This window comes from Phaethon lepturus, unplaced genomic scaffold, assembly GCF_000687285.1.
Source record: "Phaethon lepturus isolate BGI_N335 unplaced genomic scaffold, ASM68728v1 scaffold16284, whole genome shotgun sequence".
In the NCBI taxonomy this organism is placed as follows: Eukaryota; Metazoa; Chordata; class Aves; order Phaethontiformes; family Phaethontidae; genus Phaethon; species Phaethon lepturus.
In genome coordinates, this window is record NW_010535697.1 from 1 (window position 1) to 22,541 (window position 22,541).

The 22,541-nt window shown below is 38.9% G+C and overlaps 1 protein-coding gene across 2 annotated transcripts in view; it reads right to left on the reverse strand.

The window, feature by feature from the left end:
• Window positions 1-8,956: 8,956 nt before the first annotated feature.
• Window positions 8,957-22,541, reverse strand: part of ENKUR (enkurin, TRPC channel interacting protein) — a 14,923-nt gene continuing 1,338 nt past the window's right edge. The window contains exons 2-6 of one of the 2 annotated variants that reach the window (XM_010285938.1): window positions 20,561-20,702; window positions 16,663-16,669; window positions 16,053-16,279; window positions 14,054-14,200; window positions 8,957-9,279 (exon numbers count right to left, since the gene is read on the reverse strand). In XM_010285938.1, the coding sequence (XP_010284240.1) occupies window positions 9,106-9,279; window positions 14,054-14,200; window positions 16,053-16,279; window positions 16,663-16,669; window positions 20,561-20,702 (697 nt within the window). In that variant the 3' untranslated portion in view covers window positions 8,957-9,105. Of the gene's footprint in view, window positions 9,280-14,053; window positions 14,201-16,052; window positions 16,280-16,662; window positions 16,670-20,556; window positions 20,703-22,541 lie in introns of both variants that reach the window. The other variant, XM_010285939.1, reaches the window with a different exon arrangement.

Sequence of the window (22,541 nt, forward strand, 5' to 3'; positions counted from 1 at the left end):
AAAATAAAATAAAATAAAATAAAATGAAACAAAATAAAATAAACTAATAAATAAGTAAGAGTATGGAAATGAAAAACTAGATAAATTTAGCTGGGGTACAGGTTGAAGGCTATCAGCAGCCACCAGTCCAATCCACAAAGCTGCTCTTCTCCATGTAAGATTTTTTCATTGACATAAAATACAATACTTTTGCATTTGTTGCAAATGAGAGGAATTGATGGTTCTGTAAACTTACAGAATTAATAGAAACCAGAATTAATGAGGTTCTTTGTGCATGATGGAAATGAAGCTGCTGAGGATTTTGCTATGGAGGTATATGTACTTACTAAATGTTTACATTGGTTTTTTTTATGGTATGAACTGGTGTAGAATGAATGAATTTACAATAGATTTTCAAAACCTTTTTTAATTTGGGCCAAAATATTATTTAAAACATGATATTATGGCCTTAACTGTGAGGAAGACTGCAAGCATTCTGAAGAATGTTTCCATTATCTTTGTTTAGCTGTTTGTTTATAAACTAAAAACAGGAGGAAAAGAATAAACACTTTTAGATATACAACCATGGGAAATGATCAAAGAGTGAAAGAACAAAGAAAATAGGGTAGATCATACTAACAAGTAGGTCTGGACACATAGCCAAAAGACATAAAGGAGCAGATGGAAGAAGCGACACACAGAGAAACAAAGCAAAGTGAAGACTTGTATGCAAATCCCTTGTGAATGTGTTTATATCTTGGGCCTTTACAGAATGAACTTTGTAATTTCAGTTACACATCTTTTCCTCTCTTACCCTGTTACTGATAAAAGCAGGACATACAGTATCCACCCTTTCACAACTCTAATGTAAAGAAATACTGAAAATAGAAGGTTGGGAACAGGGATATATCAAGAAAGCAGTCCAAGACAAATATTATCATGGAATTACCTGCTAGCCTTTGCAACTCCATTATGTATCCTCTTCCCAAGAAGTTGTAACAAACGTTTGACAGCTTAGTTTAATATGTAAACACCAAAAATAGACAAGAAAAGCATGAAAATCCAGAATATTTCAAGAGGTATGACTTACCTTGGTAGAAGCTTGCCAATTAGGGGATGAAATAAGAGCTCTTATTTTGGTTCTGCCTGTTGCTGCAACTGTTACGTGAACAGCAGAACTGTAAGCAATCTTACCAAGCATAAACCTGCATTTCTTAGTGGCTACAAGGTAAGCGACCCCCTCCCCAGCTGTTGCAGAGAAAGACATTTTTGGGCAAAATAGTCACCGAAGAGAATATTAAAAAACAAAAGTCTAGCGTATACAGTACTTCAAGGCATGTTGAAAGCAATTCCAAATTGCTTTCATATCCAGTTTTAATATATGCCAGAATTTTTAGTTCTTTTGCATTACCTAAGACAGTTACACAGTCCCTAGGGTGGATGCTGAGCGCAGCAGAACATATTTGCCAGACAGTGTTACGGCCATCTGGGAGAACATAAAGCAGTATTTCAAACATTCAAGAACCTGGGGAGACTGTAGGAAAAGCTGTCCAGTTAGGCAGGGCTAGGTAGCATCCTACAATGTATAGATGCTATACTTCCCCTTTGTGACTACTCTGCTACAACAGGTGATGGCGTGGCACTGCAAGCTGGCATCTAGCTTCTGTGCACCTTCCCTTTCTGCAGAATTAGCACCTTGAGGAATTTGAAAATTCAGCTTTAAAGCAATTGCAGCATCTAAGATCCACAGGGAAGCTCAGAGCATTTAGCTATCACAGTTAACCTGTACTGAATCTACGAGACTGACTTAGGCTTTGAAAATAAACTACGAAAACTTCAATATCAAGAAAATGGTTAAAAGCTGCCATTCAAGATGTTAATCCGTTTTTTAATTTTTTATGACCTCTACAGCAGTGTTAGGCACTGCTTGACAGAGTTCTGGGCTTTGACTTATTTGGTCTATGATAAACATCTTTAATATGAAACTACATTTTTGTTTGTTATTAATCTCACTGTGCCAGGCTAGAGTAGCATGAGCTTCAGTTTGCAATTTCCTGCCTCCTGAAGATACTCTTCCTGCTTTTCAGGTTCATATTATTAACACAGAGTTCTTTATAGCTGAAATAAATGCAAACAAAAATTTCCTCTTGCCCTTTAGTACTAGAATAGACCTTATTTCCCTCATAATATTATGCAAATATTGCCCCTAACGAGCTATTGAGAAGTATTGACGTGTGAATGATCACAGAATCATAGAATGGTTTGGGTTGGAAGGGACCTTAAAGTTCATCTAGTTCCAACCCCCCTGCCACGGGCAGGGACACCTTGCACTAGACCAGGTTGCTCAAAACCCTGTCCTACCTGGCCTTGAACACTTCTGAGGATGGGGCAACCTGCTCCAGTGCCTGACCACCCTTGTAGGGAAGAATGTCTTCCTTATATCTAATCTAAATTTATACTCTTTCAGTTTAAAGCCATTATGCCTTGTCCTATCACTACATGCTCTTGTAAAAAGTCTGTCCGCAGCTTTCTTGTAGGCCCCCTTTAGGTACTGGAAGGCTGCTGGAAGGTCTCCCCAGAGTCGCCTTCTCTCCAGGCTGAACAACTGCAACTCTCTCGCCTTTTCTTCATAGGAGAGGTATTCCAACCCTCTGATCATCTTCGTGGCCATCCTCTGGACTCGCTCCAACAAGTCCATGTCCTTCTTATGTTGGAGGCCCCAGAGCTGGAAGCAGTACTCCAGGTGGGGTCTCACCTGGAGTAGAGGGGCAGAATCAAGTGCCCTCAACCTGCTGGCCACGCTTCTTTTGATGCAGCCCAGGACACAGTTGGCTTTCTGGGCTGCAAGTGCACGTTGCTGGCTTCTGTTGAGCTTCTCATCAGCCAACACCCCTGAGTCCTTCTCCTCAGCACTGATCTCAATCCATTCCCTGCCCAGCTTGTATTTATGCTTGGGATTGCCCCGACCCATGTGCAGGACCTTGCACTTGGCCTTGTTGAACTTCATTAGGTATCTGTGTGCACAGGCCCATATCTCAAGCCTGTCAAGGTCCCTCTGGATGGCATCCTTTCTCTCCAGCATGTCAGTCATACCACACAGCTTCATGTTGTCTGCAAACTTGCTGAGGGTGCACTCCATCCCACTGTCCATGTCGCTGACAAAGATGATAAAGCATTATTTTCAAGAAATGCTGCTCACATCATATCCTGTGACAAATTCATCAAGCATGGCCATGAAAACTAGTCAGGGAATTGTAAATATACAGTGGGTCACACCCAATGTAATAAATTTACCTGTTAAGAGTTTATTTTCTTTTTAAAGGATGTTGTTCACTTGGCTTCATCCCTCTCTTCTTTTTTTTTAATAAACTACAGCAAATTTGGGAAAATCTGAAAAACAAAAGAATTCTGAGTGTTTTAAGGAAGTAAACGAATAAGACCTTAAGGACTTTTTTTGCCCCCCAAATAGCTCAGTCATCTTTAATGTAATTTTGTATACCTCACAGCCTGCCTAGAATAAACAGTGCAGTAACAAAAGTGTATTGCAAAGCAGAATCTGGTCCAGCAAGTTCTCCTGTAGCGTAGGCAGGCTAAATGTTCATGGACGGCCAACCCCTGAGCTGTGTTGTTGCACAGAATGATCCGCTCCCTGGGGGCTCTGGAATGCTGGATTTAGACCATTAGCTAATTTGTGTAAAAGATAGACCATTCTCTTGAGCAAACAGCAAAACGGGTTGTTTCTTCATTGTGCAGTGCTTGGGGCCACATGTTGAACACTACTGACTTTTTTTCCTCTGAAGAGAGAATTATTACACTGCTTCCTCTGCTTTGATACGGCCCTCGAAGCAGTATGGGAACAGTTCTAGAGATACTTGTCTAACTTGACAGCAGCTCTGGGAATTAGAGGATTGAGTCACCTGAATTTTCCATATGGGGGCTCTCACTTAGCAAGAGTAAATTAAACATTTATTTCATTAATTTTGAATGACTGGTTTGAGCCAATAGCTTTCAAACTGTTACATAGTGCTGTCTAGGTTCAAAGCATAGCTTCTAACTTTAGGCACACGTATCCTGTATTTAAAACATGCAGGTTCAAATTGCAGAAGTCAGGAACCCCCAAAATGAGAAATGCAGTGTTAATGGCTACCAGTGAAAAAGGCAAGTATAAGTCATTTACCATTGCATTTCAAAAATATTCTATGACAAAGACATGAATAAATCATATTGCTCCAGGGAAAAAGTTAAGTGCTTTAAATCTCATTTCTCTTCCTTCAACTCCTACTTTCCAGTCGCTGAAACAAATGAGATGGGGTTCTTGGAAAACAGATCCTTTTAGTAAACAACTTGAATCCGTTCCCTTTATTGCATGGTCTTAATTCATCCCCAGATGATCATATTTTTTATTATTATTATAAGCACGTAGGAGCTCTACTTAGAGACAAAAATTTTACTGTGTCAGACACTAAGCAAAGAGAGAAAAAGATGATCCACATGACAGATGACTTACAATCTAAGCCTAAGACATGAAACAACTGGCTACAGTGCCAGGCAGTTTCAAGGAAACTGCACAGGTCAGCGAGATAAGCCCTAATCTCAGTTCACCAGCTGCTCAGCTGTTGTTAAATTTTTGGTGGGCACCATTGCAAAGAACATTTGAGAAAAGATTTGAAGGCAAAGTTATTCCAGTATTTGCATGTTTGTGTGAATTTCTTCATGGTGTGGAGTCAATGTGGAGGCAGGCATGGAATAATGAATTAACACCACAGGCTAGTACTGTGGCTGAAGAAAAGTTCATCCTCATAGCAGCATCAACAAGACCAGCTGACATGAATGTAATCTACTATTTGGATATATCTGCTCATTGACAACCATTCATTGGAGGTACAGTCTAGAAAAAAAATTAAGTATGTTTTTTATAACTTGGTGAAATAGAAGTCACATGTACTTCAGCACCCTTTAAGCAGTAAAGAAAAGAACACAAACAAGAAACTCAGCTCACCTTGGATTCCTACCACAATGCCACTGCTTAGCCTGGAGGATGAAAACCCTGACTTTACTCGCATATTATTTACATAACATTACATAACAAAAATGAGCTGGAGCAAGATTGTGACAGAATAAAAAAAAATACAATCTAGGCATTCAGCAGTCATGTATACATCACTACCTCGGATGTCCACTCATGGGGACAAACCGCCAGTCCTCCTTAGCTTGGTCAGTCTCAAAACACCTCTAGTTACTGAGGTGGATGATCCCAGTCAGCTGTAGGGCTCAGCAGCTGGCTTCCTTGACTATGGGAAATGTCAGGCAACCTTAATAATAGGTTTTGCCAACTGTGTCTTCTGTAATTACATTATTAATATTATAAGCATCATAAAGCGGAGGATGAAAGTGTCGACTAGGACTAGCATTTATCTAGGACTCCCATTAATCTGCATATACGTGAAATTTTCTTATCTGAAAGATGTCTGCCTTCATTAGGGCTGAAATGGGTAGCTATGTTTTTTCCCTGAAATGTATGCCAGTGAAAGGACTAGATTTTAGCTTTGTGGCAGAGTGATCACAGCAGCAGTTTGTGATGCCATTTTTTCACAAAAATATAGAAAGGGCCAGAACATGCCCTCCTACAATAACACCCATCTACAGAGACTAAGGAAAATGAAATCAGTGAGGAATTTCTCCCATATTACTTCTCCCACAGAATGTTGCCCTTACTGTTCCATGAGGAGAACGAGGTTGCCCCTCTGCAAGGAAGGTTTTGAGGAACTGTCCCAGACTTAGGCCCCAGGAATGCACGCAGAGCCCAAGCAACCACCATGCGTTGAGACCGGGCACATGGAGCCCATATGCTCCTGTCAGATCTGATGCTTGCTCGAGGCAGCTCTATCGGAGCCATACAATCAGGAACTCCCTGTGTTTGTGACGACCATATCTGATCCCTTCCTTCCTGGATATAAATAGTTTCATTCTGAAGAACAGCCAGCGAGATATTTATCATAATTTCATGTTGCTATTTTTAAAAAACAGATACACAGTTTTGTCATGCACAACTTCCAACAGGAAATATTTTCAGTTTGTGGCAACATAACTCTTACTGGCCAATACAGCATTCATACCCCATTTAGCATGTGTTTTGTGACAGTTATCCAATTTAATATGGACCATTTAAAAACAACAGTTTGATAATGATGAAGGACTAGAAACATTTTGATGATTTTCTTTCTCATTATTTCATTGATTATCAATAATTGACTAGTGAATTTAGAGAACGTTTCAACTGGTAACGCTACTTTTTAGTCTGTGGACAGATTTGTTTCTGTTAATATTTAGTATCTTTTATGAAGGAAGCATTCTATCAGAACAACTGAGCTTACCTTTTTGCTTTAGTTATATTGATGGTACATATTAGTTGATTCATGAACATTACACCTTCACAGAATCACAGAATCACTAGGTTGGAAAGGACCTTCAAGATCATCAAGTCCAACCATTAATCCAGCGCCACCATGTCCCCTAAATGTCAATTATTGACATTTCCTGAACATATAAATACAGAGTTACATTCTTCAGCACTGTAAATTTATTTTGTCCAACTTCCCAGAGAGAGTTAAAGGGTAAGAATCTTATCCTTCTGTGTGTATTTTCAATAGTTTTCATTATATTTTTTCCATAATCAGAAGCGTTGGTAGGTTGCATGGAATACACATCAAAATAGATGGAAGGAGTTCTAACCTCCCCATGGGGTGACAGAAGCTATTCACATATATCAAGAGGGGAACATCCTGTGTGGCAGCAGAGCTACCTGCAAAGCGCTATATGAGGTTTCACAGTACTGTTGAAAGACACAAGTGACAGCCCACTCAGCTACAGAAGTGCACTGGCTTTAGTCTCTCCCTCTCCTCTTAAGCATCCTTTCCCATTCACTTCCTAACTTCCCAATAATATACTAATATCCTTCTGGCAATGTTTAAAAATAGTCATTATTACTGGTGAATGATGAATGGTTCCAAGTGTGGCCTATTGCTTGCCCCAAATTTTGGGATAGGCCATCATCTGCTTTGCATTTCCATAAAGTTAGCACTGATGATAAATCACAGAATCACAAAATCATTAAGGTTGGAAAAAACCTTTAAGATGATCAAGTCCAACCATCAACCCAACACCACCATGACCACTAAACCATGTCCTGAAGTGCCACGTCTACAGGTTTATTGAACACCTCTAGTGATGGGGACTCCACCACCTCCCTGGGCAGCCTGTCCCAATGTTTAACCACTCTCTCCGTAAAGAAATTTTTCCTAATATCCAGTCTAAACCTCCCCTGGCGCAACTTGAGGCCATTTCCTCTCGTCCTATCACTGGTTACTTGGGAGAAGAGACCAACACCCTCATTGCCACAACCCCCTTTCAGGTAGTTGTAGAGAGCGATAAGGTCTCCTCTGAGCCTCCTCTTCTCCAGACTGAACACCCCCAGTTCCCTCAGCCGCTCCTCATAAGACTTGTGCTCCAGACCCCTCACCAGCTTCGTTGCCCTTCTCTGGACACACTCCAGCACCTCAATGTCCTTCTTGCAGTGAGGGGCCCAAAACTGAACACGGGATTCGAGGTGCGGCCTCACCAGTGCCAAGTACAGGGGCACAATCACTTCCCAAATGGAAGAACCAAATCCAGATCCTCAACCTAACTCAGCCAAGTGGTCTATCAGTAACTAAAAGCTGAGAGTGAGGCAGTGGGAGTACATGCTGCTTTGGAGTCAAGTCTAGTTTTTTATTTCAAGCCATAAGAAACAGCCATGTTTGATTATATTGCCATTCTTAAGAAAGGCATCTTGTACTTCACTAGGAATAATGTGACATGTTGTTAAGTGCTTGTAATTGGTGTGGTTTTGTTAAAATATACAGTGTAAGTCATTCTTTTGAGTAAACAGTAAATGAAATTCCTATTTTACAAAACCTCATCTTTCTTCCAGCTTAGAACTTTCAAAAATAAACATGATTGCTTAACAATAAGTTACAAAGAACAAAATACACATTCCTGATTCCTAGTGCGACAAGTTTAAGATGCACAAGAAATATAGCCTAGAATCACTGTGAACTCTTCAAAGCCATTTGCTGACAAATTTATGAAAGGAACTTCATGTACGTGAAAATTTGGCTTTTAATAGTTTATTTGAAATGCTTTATTTCATCCTCTGCTGCTGTCAGATACTATGATGTCACAACAGCTGCTGGTGGTAATGATTGATGCCATACAGAAAAAGCTGTGTTCTGAAGCAAAGGTTAAGCAGTAGGCAAGAAAAACAATTTTTCTTTTTATGCAGATAATTGCAGTATAATGTGCTGATATAATTTCCGCCTAGGCCTTGACTCACACGCTAGTGTATTGCTTTCATTCTAACATTACACACATAATAGCAATCAAAACACATTTTTCTACTTTAATTGTAGATTTACTATAGTATTACAGAATTATTTACACATAAACACACACAGCAAGCACATCTGGTATCTGTGTAGCATGAAGTCTATATTATTATGGGCTTTCACTATAAAAATCGGTTTTGGTAACAAAAAATGAGTACACAAAATGTTATGCGGAAGCCAAAGCCAAGCTGTTTACAAATACAATAGCTCAGGCTTCTAAGTAAAGCGCAACAGCTCTTTAATAACTAGTCCAGAAGCCATCCCACCCTGAAGTTACATTTACCAAGCTGTCTTCAGCTGCCAATTATTTAACTTTGTTTTGGCTATGCAAGGAAAGAAGTACTCTAAACATATGAAACAGTATTTTTTATGCTTTTGTATGACATTTACGGAAATCTTAGTAGTTAATCAAAAATACAAAGAACAAAAGATCAAGTTCATGCTTTTATACTCAAAGTTTAATTAAGAATTTTATTTCAAAAAGTTGAAAGTATACAGATGAAATTCAAAAAGTGTGAATTATACAGATGAGAGCTATATATAACAACTTTTCTAAGAAGCTACATACTTGTATTAGTTGAATATTTCCTTCTGAATAGTTGGCGGTGTCAATTTCTTCTGAGAATTTAGGGGGTTGCTTCTTGGAGATGTAGGGATAGAGAAAAAGAAAAGGAGGAAAGAGGCAATATCTGAAAAACAGTCCTTACTCATTTGCAATGTAGATAACTTTGTGCTTCTCAATTACTTCTATGTCATGTTCCAGTTGTTTCATCTGTGATTCCAGCTTTTCTTTATGTAACTTCTTGGGTATGGTGTCTATTTCTACCGAAAGACCCTGAAATTCACGATACACTTCCTCCCAGTTCTTTTTCAGCCCCTAGTGCCATTACATGAAAAGGACATATATAAAAGAAAGTACTTCATTAACAATAATATGCACATCAACTACTTGGGATTTTTAGAATCACAGAATCATTAAGGTTGGAAAAGATCTCTAAGATCATCAAGTCCAACCATCAACCCAACACCACCATGCCCACTGAACCACGTCCTGAAGTGCCACATCCACATGTTTTTTGAACACGTCTGGTGATGGTGAACTCCACCACCTCCCTGGGCAGCCTGTTCCAATGCTTGACCACCTTCTCAGTAAAGAAATTCTTCCTAATATCCAGTCTAAACCTCCCCTGGTGCAACTTGAGGCCATTTCCTCTTGTCCTATCACTAGTTACTTGGGAGAAGAGACCAACACCCACCTGACCACAACCCCCTTTCAGTTAACCACTCTATCAGAGAGTCCTAACCCCCTACCAGAGAGTGATAAGGTCTCCCCTCATCCTCCTCTTCTCCAGACTGAACAACCCCAGTTCCCTCAGCCGCTCCTCATAAGACTTGTTCTCCAGACCCCTCACCAGCTTCGTTGCCCTTCTCTGGTCACGCTCAAGCAACTCAACATCCTTCTTGTAGTGAGGGGCCCAAAACTGAACACAGGATTTGAGGTGCGGCCTCACCAGTGCCGAGGGGCACAATCACTTCCCTGCTCCTGCTGGCCACACTATTTCTGATACAGGCCAGGATGCTGGTGGCCTTCTTGGCCACCTGGGCACACTGCTCATGTTCTGCCGGCAAATTAATTGTTGCTATTGCATTTGATAAGTGTCACTGCAATGTTAAAATAATAGATAAGTATATGGATAATGTTTAATCATCTTAATTGGACCAAATTAATTAAATGCTTAAAAATCAAAGTAGTTGCAACAGAATTAATTTTGACTCATTCTGATGCAACATAAGGAATGGTCTTTAAACAACTCTGTGCCTTGGAGAGAAAAAATTACAGTCTTTAAGAGGCAAGAAAACAATAATTAAACTAGCCAATAAAGGACAAGTTACAAAAATGCTAAACTGAAAAAAGGTATTTCAATGTGACTAACAGTCAACTCTGTAGCCTACCAGGAACTGAAGGAAGCCTGTACGCTTCATTTTGAGTCCTCAGTATCATCAAGAAAAACTGCACAAGGTAAATGAAGAGTGACTCTTCCATATTCTACAAAAGAGACTTTCTATGCTTTCAGTGATCTAGAGGTAGGCAACTTCAACTCCTCCATTGTATGTAATGCTAATATGCTCGCTGAGGAACTACTAGGATTCATAAAAGCTGCCACAAAACTCGTATCACTCAAATGCCTTCTTTTCTCCAAAATGCAACAGGAATTATCTTACAATCTGCACTACAGAAACCGCTTCCCCATAAACAGCAACCTGCCTACCACAGATATCACTATGTCACACACAGTGGTGCTACCTATCTTAACTAATTGCAAGAGTACCAATACTTGTACTCCAGGCAAAATTCAGCAGCAGTTTCAATTAATCTTGCCACTGCCTTCATTTTCCATAATTGAGACTTTGCTCAGACCATGGACACCAAACTGATTCCACAGTATTTTAACTTCTATGAACTACTTTGAAAAAATTCCAAATAATTGCATTCCTTTCATAATCTACATTTACAATAACATCTATAGGCAACATATATCATTTGGACTAAAAAAACCTAGCTGTCACAGAACCTATCAACAATAATTTCAATACCTGCTACCTCTCTTGAATGCTGCTGTGCAAAGTATTACCTTACTAGATAATGTGAACTGTATCTTCCATACATAAAAGCCCAAGACTAAAACCCTGCCTAAAAAAACCCATGCAATCATCTGAAATGTATTCATAAACCTGTTAATTCAACATCAGAGACACTTTTATCCACCAATATATGCTGAATGGAACCAGACTGTGGTAGAAAAATGAAATATAAAACTCGTCTATACAATCTCACAATTACTGCAACAATTGTTCTTACTTTCTCTCCTCAAGAGGATAATCAAATTCTACACATCCTATACATGCATGTATGAGGGTTTAGTAGAGTTTATTCAGTGCATCAAATGTCCTCATGAAGACTGTATGGGTGAACTTAATAACCACACCTACTACAAGGAACTCATACCGCAATCAGTAAATAATACAATATGGCTATCAGTGAGAAAATACTTTTCCAAATGTTTTTGGCTCTCGGTTCTGTTTCCTTAAAGATCACAAAGTATCTTTGAAAATGAAGAACTGAAGTTACTCTCTCGGAAACTAAAGTTTTCAGCTCTCCTACATGACTAAAACTGGATTCAACTGACACACTGATTTTATGGCACATTGTGATTTACAACCTCAGTCTTTCTTCTCCACTATTATTAAGCACCTTTTCTCCCAGATTGGCTAATTGATTAATATACTGAAGTTAAATTTAGAGGAATTATTCTTAATACATGTTTAGCTTTGAAGATTGTTGCTTCTATTTCAGAACTCAAGGACTCTTGTGCTTAAAAACTTGTCTGATTTTGTCCACTGTATGAATTGAGTTAACAGAAAAAAAAAAAAAGACCTCTCCCTGCCATTTTTGACTAGGAAAAACATACTTTTTCATATGAACTAATATTTTACTGATTCAAAGCAGTGTATTTATTGCACAGTAATTCATGCTTTTTGCACATTTGTATTAAGCATCTAAGTGTTGTCCATAAAGATTATTCTAACAATCTTCATATACAAGTATCTACATAAATTTAAAAACTATACCTCAACATGTGAAACAGAGCAACAAGGCTATTTATTTACTGTCTCGTAATGGTACTTGTCTTCGCAACCCAAGACTGTAAAGTACTTAAATAAAGCTCCCAGTCTACCAGGCATTAGGTATAGTTTACAAATATACAGTCATGAAAATAAATACTGTATTTCCAAAACTTTAATCGAAGAGTCATTCATATTCTTTTAAATAATTCTTCTTTGTGTACATTAGTAAAAAACTAGTTTGGAAATCACTGAAAACAGTGAATTCTAAAACACATTAGAGCATGCATTCATGCCAATTTACTCTATCCCTACCGAGTGGAGAGATCAAAAGCGTATCATGACTCCCTCCATAAAAATCTCCTTCACAGCTCCTCCAACAGCAATGTAATATGCTGACCACTATTGCTATGGCTAGATCACAAACTGAATGTCTAACTCTATATAAGGAGTTCCAATACATGCTGGAGTGAGAAATATGTACTGCGTCTATCAACATTCTCTTTTATTCTTATAAAATCCCAAGCAAAGTAAGCATAACAGAGAGTTCAAAATGTTAGCACAAATTTTTTCCCTTTATTTTTTTAAGTTTATGAGGCTTGATTTTGTTCTCAGACATCTATTGCCACGTATTCTTTCAAATCAGATAGTGCACATGTGTTCACTAGCAATGTCAATTATTTTAAAAGACAGGAATTCCCATATGTCTACAGCTGAGCACTGGGTAGAAGCCATATACCCTGGGGACACTAATTCCTCCTGACAATATAACTGTGTAAGTAATATGGCCCATGAAAGAGCAAACTTTTTTGAAAAGTTTCAAAGAAAATACTGAGTTAATAAAAATAATCTCAAAACTTCTTAATTAAAAAATATTTCAGTGCACTCTTGGATTTTAAAAATATAGAATATAACTTAAATCAAATCAACTGTGAGCAGCCTTTTTGCACATGTATTTTTGCTGCACAGTTAACTTGTTTGACGGTCAGCTTGTCCCATGCCTTTCTTACCACAAAAACATATTAATCTTCACCCTTTTTGTTATGTTCTTTGTATTACTGTCAATGCAATACCCTTAACTCTCTCCCATACTCCTTTCTCGCTTCTGCTGCTTGCTGTATAAGCAAGAGACACTATCGTGCTAGCTATTTTGGATCTTGATGATTAACCAGTTAATCTTTGCAACTGAGTTAGACACTGTGTTTTCTCTCTAGATATTCTACTAGCTTTTTTGTGGGAATTCAGCATCTTGGAGATGTCCATCCATCTGCTAACTTTTTTCAGGTGGCTGCTAAAATCAAGTTATTAAGGGACAGACTGATAAGCAAATATCACAGTAATGTAAGCCTCATTTTCATAGGAAAATTGGCTAAAATGTGGTCATGAGAAATTCCAATTCAAGGATGGGATATACTTTTAAAATGTCTCTTTTCTGCTCTACTTCTTGTATGGTATTATTTCTCTTCAGAAAATCTTATGCAATAAAAACTGTATGAAAGACAGTATCCAAAACAGCTTGACAAAATATGACTTTTCCAGTCATAGTTCTATGAATATATTGCAATTTAATTCTGTTTTCTGTTTTTGCCACATTTAAAGCATGACCTTTTGCTTTAGTCAGTGAGGCCACAAAGTGAAGATAGAAACTGCCAATAAAAGAGGCAATATTATGCCTCAGGATAAAAAAAAAAGCAATCTGTGTTTTTCCTTCTCTCACAAGTAAAGAGTCAGAACTGTAAATCCATATAGGTGCTTTTTTGCATTCCTTTGAAATTTCACTGAAATCCCAAGTCATTAAGGGGGACAGGAATCTAACAGAATTGAAGTACCTGTAAAACTGGACTAAAACTGTAGCTAGAGCAGCTCCCTTCAGTTTACAACTGTTGTACAGCTCCATCTAGTGAAAAAGTAGCTAACTCATTTGCCTCACATAAAAATCTAGTATACTTTTATTATTTATATGGACTTACATTACCTTATTTAATCTTTTGTACATATTACTAATGACATGAAATCAAAATACGCACCTGCAGAAGACTTCTCCTTTCTTCATCAGATACCTGTTTCATGGCTCTTTTCTTGAGATGCTCCAAGATACCGGCCTCATATTCTTTCTGAGCTCTCTTTATTTCTTCGTTTCTCTGTGCTACATATTTTGGTGTAACACCATAATCCTATAAAAGTAAATGGAAGAAGTTTCTCATATGTGCTTTTAAGAAGGAAACAAAAACATACCTGTCAACCATAGTATATTACATTTGCAAAGACAGCTTGACATGGAATTTTGTGCCACCGAGCAATAAAATCTTAAATCACTGTGTCCTTAGAAGTATCAAATGTGATTGCCTTTGTAGCCTGAGCAAAATGTGTAAACAATTCCTTTCAATTTCTTTTTGCAACCTTGGAAGACAACAGAATCCAGAAACCAAAACATCTATTTATAAGAACTGATGGTTGAGTGAGCAGTTTGAAACCTGTTAATGACAGCAAGCTAATTTACTTTTTATATGGTGTCAAATTCTACATTCTGAAACACATTCCTTAGATACTTTCTTTGAAATGTCTTCCTGTATCCTGATTTTTGCTGAACATTGCATGCCACAGAAGAGAGTGAACAGTGTTAAGACATACATGAAAACTAGACTAGTTAGGAATCATAAACTATCCCACACAGAATGTGGCAGAATTGTGTTCCTGAGAGGAAAAATAAGTTCTGAATATCAGACGTACTTGGGAGAACACATCTATTTTGCCTTATCCTTTGTAAAATGAAGCCTATCTAGCTCTGCCAGAAAGTACCAGAGTCTACTTTCTTTCTACCAAACACTAAGTGATTCACAAATCTTCTAGTGTTGGGTAGCACTATGACCAGCATTGTTTATATACATATGTTTAGCCATGCAAAGGTACTGCAAGAGCTGCAGGTTCACTTTTTTGCATGTTCTCTGTCATGAGTTATGTCATATGTCATGTCTCGTTTTGCATAATGGTCTGTCATGAGTTACCTGTTTAGATAAGCCAGACTCCTGATACATCTTGTTTTCCTGAGTAGTGGAATGGACTGTTCTTGTGTGAGGAGGTTGTCCCTAAAGGCATGCCAGCTCTCTCAAGCTCTTTTGCTTTTCAGAGCTGTCTCCCACAGGATCCTACCTACTAGTTCCTTGGATAGGCTGATGTTTGCTCTCCTGACGTACAGGGTCTGTACACTACCACCTGCCTCCTCGAGAGGAGGGGATCTTGAACTACTTCATGGCCTGTGCAACCAAGACTACTATTGATTATCACACCTCTGACCAGTTCTTTCTCATTTGTAAGTAGCAGAACGAGAAGAGCATGACCACTGGCTGGCTCATCCACCATCTGTGTTAAGAAGCTGTTGCTGACATGCTCCAGAAACCTTTCTGGATTGCTTTCATCCTACTGTGTTGTCCTTTCAGCAGATATCACGGAGGATGAAGTCTTCCAGAAGAAGGTGCACTGTGATCTGAAGATTTCCTCAAGTTGCTTAAAGAGATTTCATCCAGTTCCTCGCATAATTAAGTGGTCCATAATAAACACACTTTTGACACTTACTGGCCTTTCCTCTGATCCTGACCCACAAGCTCAACCAGCCTGTTGCCAATTGCATAGAAGACCTCCATGTATTTGAACAGCTCCTTCATCCAAAGGGCAACATCTCCTCTTCTTTCCTGCCTGTCTGTCCTAAAGAGCCAGCATTCATTCATCACAGAACTCCATTTGTCTCCCCATTAGATACTCCCTGGGTTCCCAATGCAACACATATGCTTTAGCAGCATCATTCTGCCAATTTTTTGCTGACAGCTTAAGCAAGTGAATACAGAGCAAAGGCAAGGCACAACTCTAGTGCCAGTGATTTTTCCTTGATGAATTTCAAAAGTCTACTACAAACATCAGTGCTATCTAAACAGCTCAAAAAGAATCATAAACATTTCATAGAAGAATGCAATAGAGAACCTAAAATAGGCATTGCTACTAGTATTTCCACTCTAATTTAATAAAACTTACCTTTTTTTTAATATATTTTGGAACAAGTCCTGAAGTTTCAAGCAGAAATTTATCTCCCTGTCTTCTATCAACATAAATAGGTTGAGGCTTTTTAGGCAATCCTGTGATAGCAGCCACTGCATTTGTATTTATAAAATTCTTTTTACTCTGAATTCCCATAACTGGGTGATCTGTCCTCCGTGGCACTGATAATGCGGGCAATTTCCTACTATCCTGTTCTTTTTTTCCTGTGAATTGAGCATGTAAACATTCTCAGCAATAACCATGAAGAGCTTTGCAATTTAATGTTATTACAATTTTCAAAAGGGAAAAATTATATATAAAATTACATGAAAATAGAAACCAACTGTATCTACAATGAAAGAATTCACTGGGGATGTACTATGATGAAAATGAGTATGCTTGCTTGGCATAACAGAAGTTTCTTAGGATATACTATGTTGGTTTAGATGGGTTTTCATGAAAATATGCCACTCATTTCCTCTTAACTGCAGTAGTATAGGACTTTTTTCAAATGTAATTAAAACTGCTTCTACTAGAGATGCTCCTTGTCAGGGCCCTTAGGCATTAACGGCCCTGCCCAGTCTCACCTGGGGCATCCACCCCACACTCTTGGGCTCAGGAACCCCATTTCAGTTCATCCCTGTGCTGTCAGTGCCTGCGTGTCCCTAGTCCTATTCCTGAAGAGTTATGTGGAATCAGTGGATGGACCTGACCCGTTACCCCATCTTGCCTGATGGTCACTAGGCCATTGATAGGACACATTTTCATCACCACCCCACTCTACTTGCCTGCCTCTGGTGTGGTGGGACTGCACGCTGTTGGTGAGGTCTTTGCCCAGCCTGCATTACAGTTGTCCTCAATTTCTGGCTCACCTCCCCTTAGAGGAAAGCCCTGCTCTTATTGGTCCCTAACACTCATAAACAACTTCAATCCTTCCTCCAGAGAATATTGTATTGGGTTTGCATGGCAAGGTTTTTGTTGCAGGAAAGCTGCAGGGGTGGCTTCTGTGAGAAGCTGCTAGAAGCCTCCCCTGTGTCCCGTAGAGCCAATGCCAGCTGGCTCCAAAGACAAACCCACCGCTGGCAAAGGCCAAACCAGTCAGCAACGGTGGTAGCACCTCTGGGATAACATATTAAGAAGGGGGAAAAAAACTGGCAACAGAAATTGCAGCCAGAGAGAGGAGTAAGAATATGTGAAAGAACTCTGCAGACCCCCAGGTCAGTGCAGAAGGAGGGGAGGGAGGTGCTCCAGGTGCTGCAGCAGAGATTCCCCTGCAGCCCCTGGTGAAGACCATGGTGAGGCAGGCTGTCCCCTTGCAGTCCATGGAGCTCCACAGTGGAGCAGATCTCCACCTGCAGCCCATGGAGGAACCTACACCAGAGTAGGTTGATGCCTGAAGGAGAATGTGACCCTGTGGGAAGCCCGTGCTGGAGCAAGCTCCTGGCAGGACCTGTGGACCCATAGAGAGAGGGGCCCAGGCTGGAGCAGGTTTGCTGGCAGGACTTGTGACCCCATGGGGAACCCATGCTGGAGCAATCTGTCCCTGAAGGACAGCACCCCATGGAAGGGACCCAGGCTGGAGCAGTTTGTGAAGAACTGCAGCCCATGGAAAGGACCCACATTGGAGAAGTTTGTGGAGGACTGTTTCCCATGGGATGGACCTCACACTGGATCGGGTGAAGCGTTGGATCCCCCTGAGGAGGAGGGAGTGGCTCAGACAAGTATGATGAACTGACCACAACCTCATTCCCTGTCCCCTTGTGCCACTTGGGGGGAAGAGGTAGAGAAAATCAGGAGTGAAGTTGAGCCCAGGAAGAAGTGAGGGGTGGGGGGAAGGTATTTTAAGATTTGGTTTAGTTCTTATTACCCTACTCTGATTTGACTGGCAATAAATTAAACAAATTTCCCCAAGTTGAGTCTGTTTTGCCCATGATGGTAATTGGTGAATGATCTCTCCCTGTCCTGATCTTGACCCAAGAGCTTTTCATTACATTTTCTCTTCCCTGTCCAGCTGAGAAGGGGAGTGAAAGAGAAGCTTTGGTGTGCACCTGGCATCCAGCTAGGCTCAACCCACCACCAATATAGAAACTCTTCCTTTTTAGGGTAACCTTTTCTCCAAGGCACCAACAGAAAGTCAGCAATCTCTTGAGTAGTCTCACTTCAGGTGACTGATGAAAAACAATTAATTTCCCACCATATTTCCCAATAGATATAACTTTAACTGACAGTCATTATCAGAGATAATGATTTGATTCATGTTGTCTGAGTTCATATTCTTCTTTGGCAGAAAATAAGTGTAATGTCACAAATGACAGAGCTCATTCCTACAACAGCTGGTTTCCTGATAATGACCACAGGAACCAGTGCTTGCCTGGGTTTTGTTTTTACAACCTGACAGCTTGCCAGAACTTAGTACTGTACGGCGCATAGACTTAAATTTCTATTTCTTTTAGGATGTCTTTTTGGAAACAAGATCTCTGAAGCTTCTCAGTGAGCACTGGCTCACCTTTATCTGCAGTACACTGGTCCACACTTGCTGTTTTGGGAGCCTCACTTCTTCTGGACTCAGGAACCAAGCTTGGTTAAAATGAATGCCAGAGTCCAATAATACAACAAGATTCAGACAAAGGTTAGGAAACACACCTTTTGTAAGGAAGTGGTGAGTAATCAGACTCTAAAAGAATTACACTATCCCAGGCTTTAGGGAAAAAACCCACAATCTTTCTGTTCTGCCCTTGCAATCTATTTTTAACTAGTTGGATCAAACACAGTTTGAAGACAGCACAGATACCACAAACACAATGCCATAATCCCATTTAGTCAACTGATAACTGTTTAAATTCCAAGCAATGAAAGTGCCATGCTTTATAAGAAGTGATTAAGCAGTGTAACTTCTCTGAGGTAGGTATGAAATTCCATCCAACAAAGGTACCAGAACTTTCTGAGTTAATGATACAGCTCCTTCTCAACATCTGTTAGGACCTAATCACAGCAATGAAATTACTAGTCTGGATTGAAGCTATGATGTGTCATAGTCATTTTGAGGCTCTGGTACATTGACTCCACATGCAAACACCAAAGCACATATTGCTATGATGAAACCCTGATTCAACAAGTTGAAATATTGTGAGTCACTCACCTGAGAAAAATGAGTCAGAGTGCTGCATCTCAATATATAGCAGATTTGAAGTAGGTAACACTAATTTTATAATACAAGTACTTAGAAGGGATCTTACGGATTGCTCCAAATTATTGGTAAATTAACCATCTTTCCTATGCTCACCTAAAACACTAATGTGGTAATTTAACAAGGTCTTAAGCTTGGAAGCATTCATGCTCAGATGTATTATTACATTCCAGTATACTGAATGCTGTTCAGATATCCTGGAAAAGTGAAGGCTTTATTCAGAAAGGACCCTGGATGCCTACAGAACCTCGGGCACCAAAGCTTTCTTTAAGGTTCTAATTATCCATATTGCCTGATGCATTAAGCCTCCAAAGCCTCCTGGGACAGCCTGCATTTTCAGTGCTAAAGCCATTTGTGTGTGCCATGCAAATTCAGGTGCTGTACTCCTACATTCTCTTAGACAGCTTTTTTTTTTTTTAATACTGTACGTTAAGCTCTTCTGTTTTCCAGGCTAAAAACAATTTCAAGCTGAAATTTTATAACTCAATTACAAATTCTGGCAGCAATGTACCTAGAACCACAGCAGCACTAAGAAGGTCACTCCACCCTTGCAGAACTGGCCAGAGTTCTGAGGCTGAACGTTAGAACTGTCAAATCCTTATACCCAGAATTATGGTTTGTGCCCAAAGATAGGATGCATTTTGCAAAAATATATTCCAATTTTCTTATTTTTGTGACGTGCAGCTCTCAGAAAAATTCTATGGTTTGTACACTGCCAGCCAATTTAATGCTATGGGATTAAGAGCCGACAATGAGTGCTGAAGAGTAAAAGCTGTATGTTGCTTATAACATCAAGAAAGGCATGCAAACTTTTCCCGTATCTCTTCAAGCATTAAAAATAATTAGTTCACTTTTAATACCCCCATTCATATTATTTAATATTAATGATCAATTGCAGAAGAGAATGATGTACAAATTTAAACTATATAATTACAAATTGAAATATCAGCAGGACAGAACATACCATCAACACATCTTCAACATCTGAATAGCTGCAGCCAAAAAGATATAATTTTTATTTATGTTTCAGCTGGTTTTGTACCACACGACAGTAAATATTTACTGTATTTTCTAATCACATGTACAATCTCCTTGTTGCTTATTTTGGTATTTTACACAATAAATAAGAAACATTCTTGTAAAACAGAGCAGTAATTTTAGTATCACAGATACTATAAAAGGAACAATGGAAACTGCCCCAGCATACAAAAATAATTTTTTTTTTTATTTGATTCCCCATAACTAACTGTTACTTTCAACATTAATATTATCAAAAAATACATTACATTTCATATATTTCATGTCTACACTTACCTGCTGGTAGCTTGGGTTCCTTTGAATGTTTCTGCAGAAAATTTTTTGGAGATGGCACCGCAACTTTTGCTGGTCCCATAGTTTTCCACTGAGCTTTATTTTTCTCTGCTTCACATTTCACAGATGGTCTAAAAGTGGATATATACCTTAGACATTTAAAAAAAAGCCATACAGAAGTTACAGGTTAGAAAATTATTAAAAATATTTCTTCAAAGAATATACATTTTTGCAGTAGTTCATGCCAAATGCCTAAGCTATTTTGTTTTGACCTCTCTCCCAAATAAAGGCCATCATTCATACAACCTCCATACTAAGGCTAAGCCCAGCACTGCACTGACAAGTGGTTTTTCTGATTCTGAAGCTAGCATGCTGCTTCTTTACTCTCTTGTGTCTCCAAGGTCAGTATTATCACACTTTGGGAAATGGTTCCTGTACACTGGTCATATAAATACTGAACATAAACATTTTGAAACTCAAGAAAACCTAAATTTTGGAAATAAACTGCTTTGAGTATTGCTTGCATGAATTCATTATTTTTATGAGGTTGTGCGTTACGTACTTTGGTCTTTACTTTTTAATTAATTCAATTTTGAAAAATTTTTTAATGTGGCTCTTTGTTCAAAAAAGTATCCAAAATATGCAGCTGCTGTGCTAGAAAAATAGTAATCATGAACCGACTTTGCCAGATTTTCTGTATTTGAAAGTTTGTAGTATGAGAAAGATGCAAATACCAATGTATATTGGCTATTTCAGAAGCTGCAGTTGCAGTACATTGTAAGGCCTTACACAGCAATCAAAGGTATCTAAGGAAAAGCTTGGCTGGCTTCAAAAAAGATGAGAACATTCACTGCTTCATTCTATGGGATGAAATATTTTGTAGAGGTATGTAAAACCTCATGCTTCAGAAAACATGTCAAACATAGTCGAGAGTTGGACAGAATGTCCTTGATCATCCGTTTATCTTATTACTGCCCACTGCATCATTGTCTCAATGTTCCTGTTGAACCATCTGTTACAGACTCTTATAAGAGATTAGATGAGATGGATGACTGCTCTGAAACAGCACAGCAAACCGTGTATTTCTTACATTAGACAGATCTGAACTATGACCCCGAACTATTGTAATAAGTGGTAGTTTTGGCACTAACTGAAACTGCTAATGTGAAAATCAGTAAGGGCTCAGGCATGAAAAGCTCTATGCACACACTGCTGTTTTGGCGTAATGTTGCATATGGCACCATAACTTCTGCTTTAATCAAAAGTATGCAAATATGTTCTCCAAAAGAAGCCAAATGCTGATCATTAGCTGATTATCAGCATCTTGCCTCTATCTGAAGGCTGAGCTGTCACAAATGTTTTCCTGAGGAAGCAGAACTTCCTGCTCCTGAAGCTAAGGCAACCTTATTGTACCTTTTAAAATCTGTACCTTTTGCAAACACGTCATATTAAGTTATGGTAGACAAAAGCTGATGAGCAGTTGCGCTCTTCTTTCACAGAAAAAATCCTAAGTATTTATAAAAAAAAAACTATACCATGTTTTCAGGTAAGGAAAAAACCCCAAAAACTATTTTAAGGAAATACTGAAATAGTATGAAAGAAACGATAAAATGCTGGGACAGTGAATGGGAATCATAGTAGCAACACTGATAGAAGCTTTTGTATGTGAGCTGCAAATATCCAATACATGTATTTGTACTTGATCATAACATTAGAACTGTAATGTAAGTGTAAGAGGACTTCATTAAAAATGTGCAGTTATTTTGTCTTTTGGAGAGCTGGTCTCCAAAATCAGAAAAAGGATTATGTTCATAAGATTATATATAATTCCAGAAATACCTCTAATTATAAGGAATGAGGATTTATTTATTTTTTCCTGTTAAATTCACGGCAAACAGCTATAGACATAGCCACAAACCCACCGCATTCATAAATAATTGCTTTCCTCACCATTTGCTAGGAGTGGCATTGTAGCCACACAGTAGGGA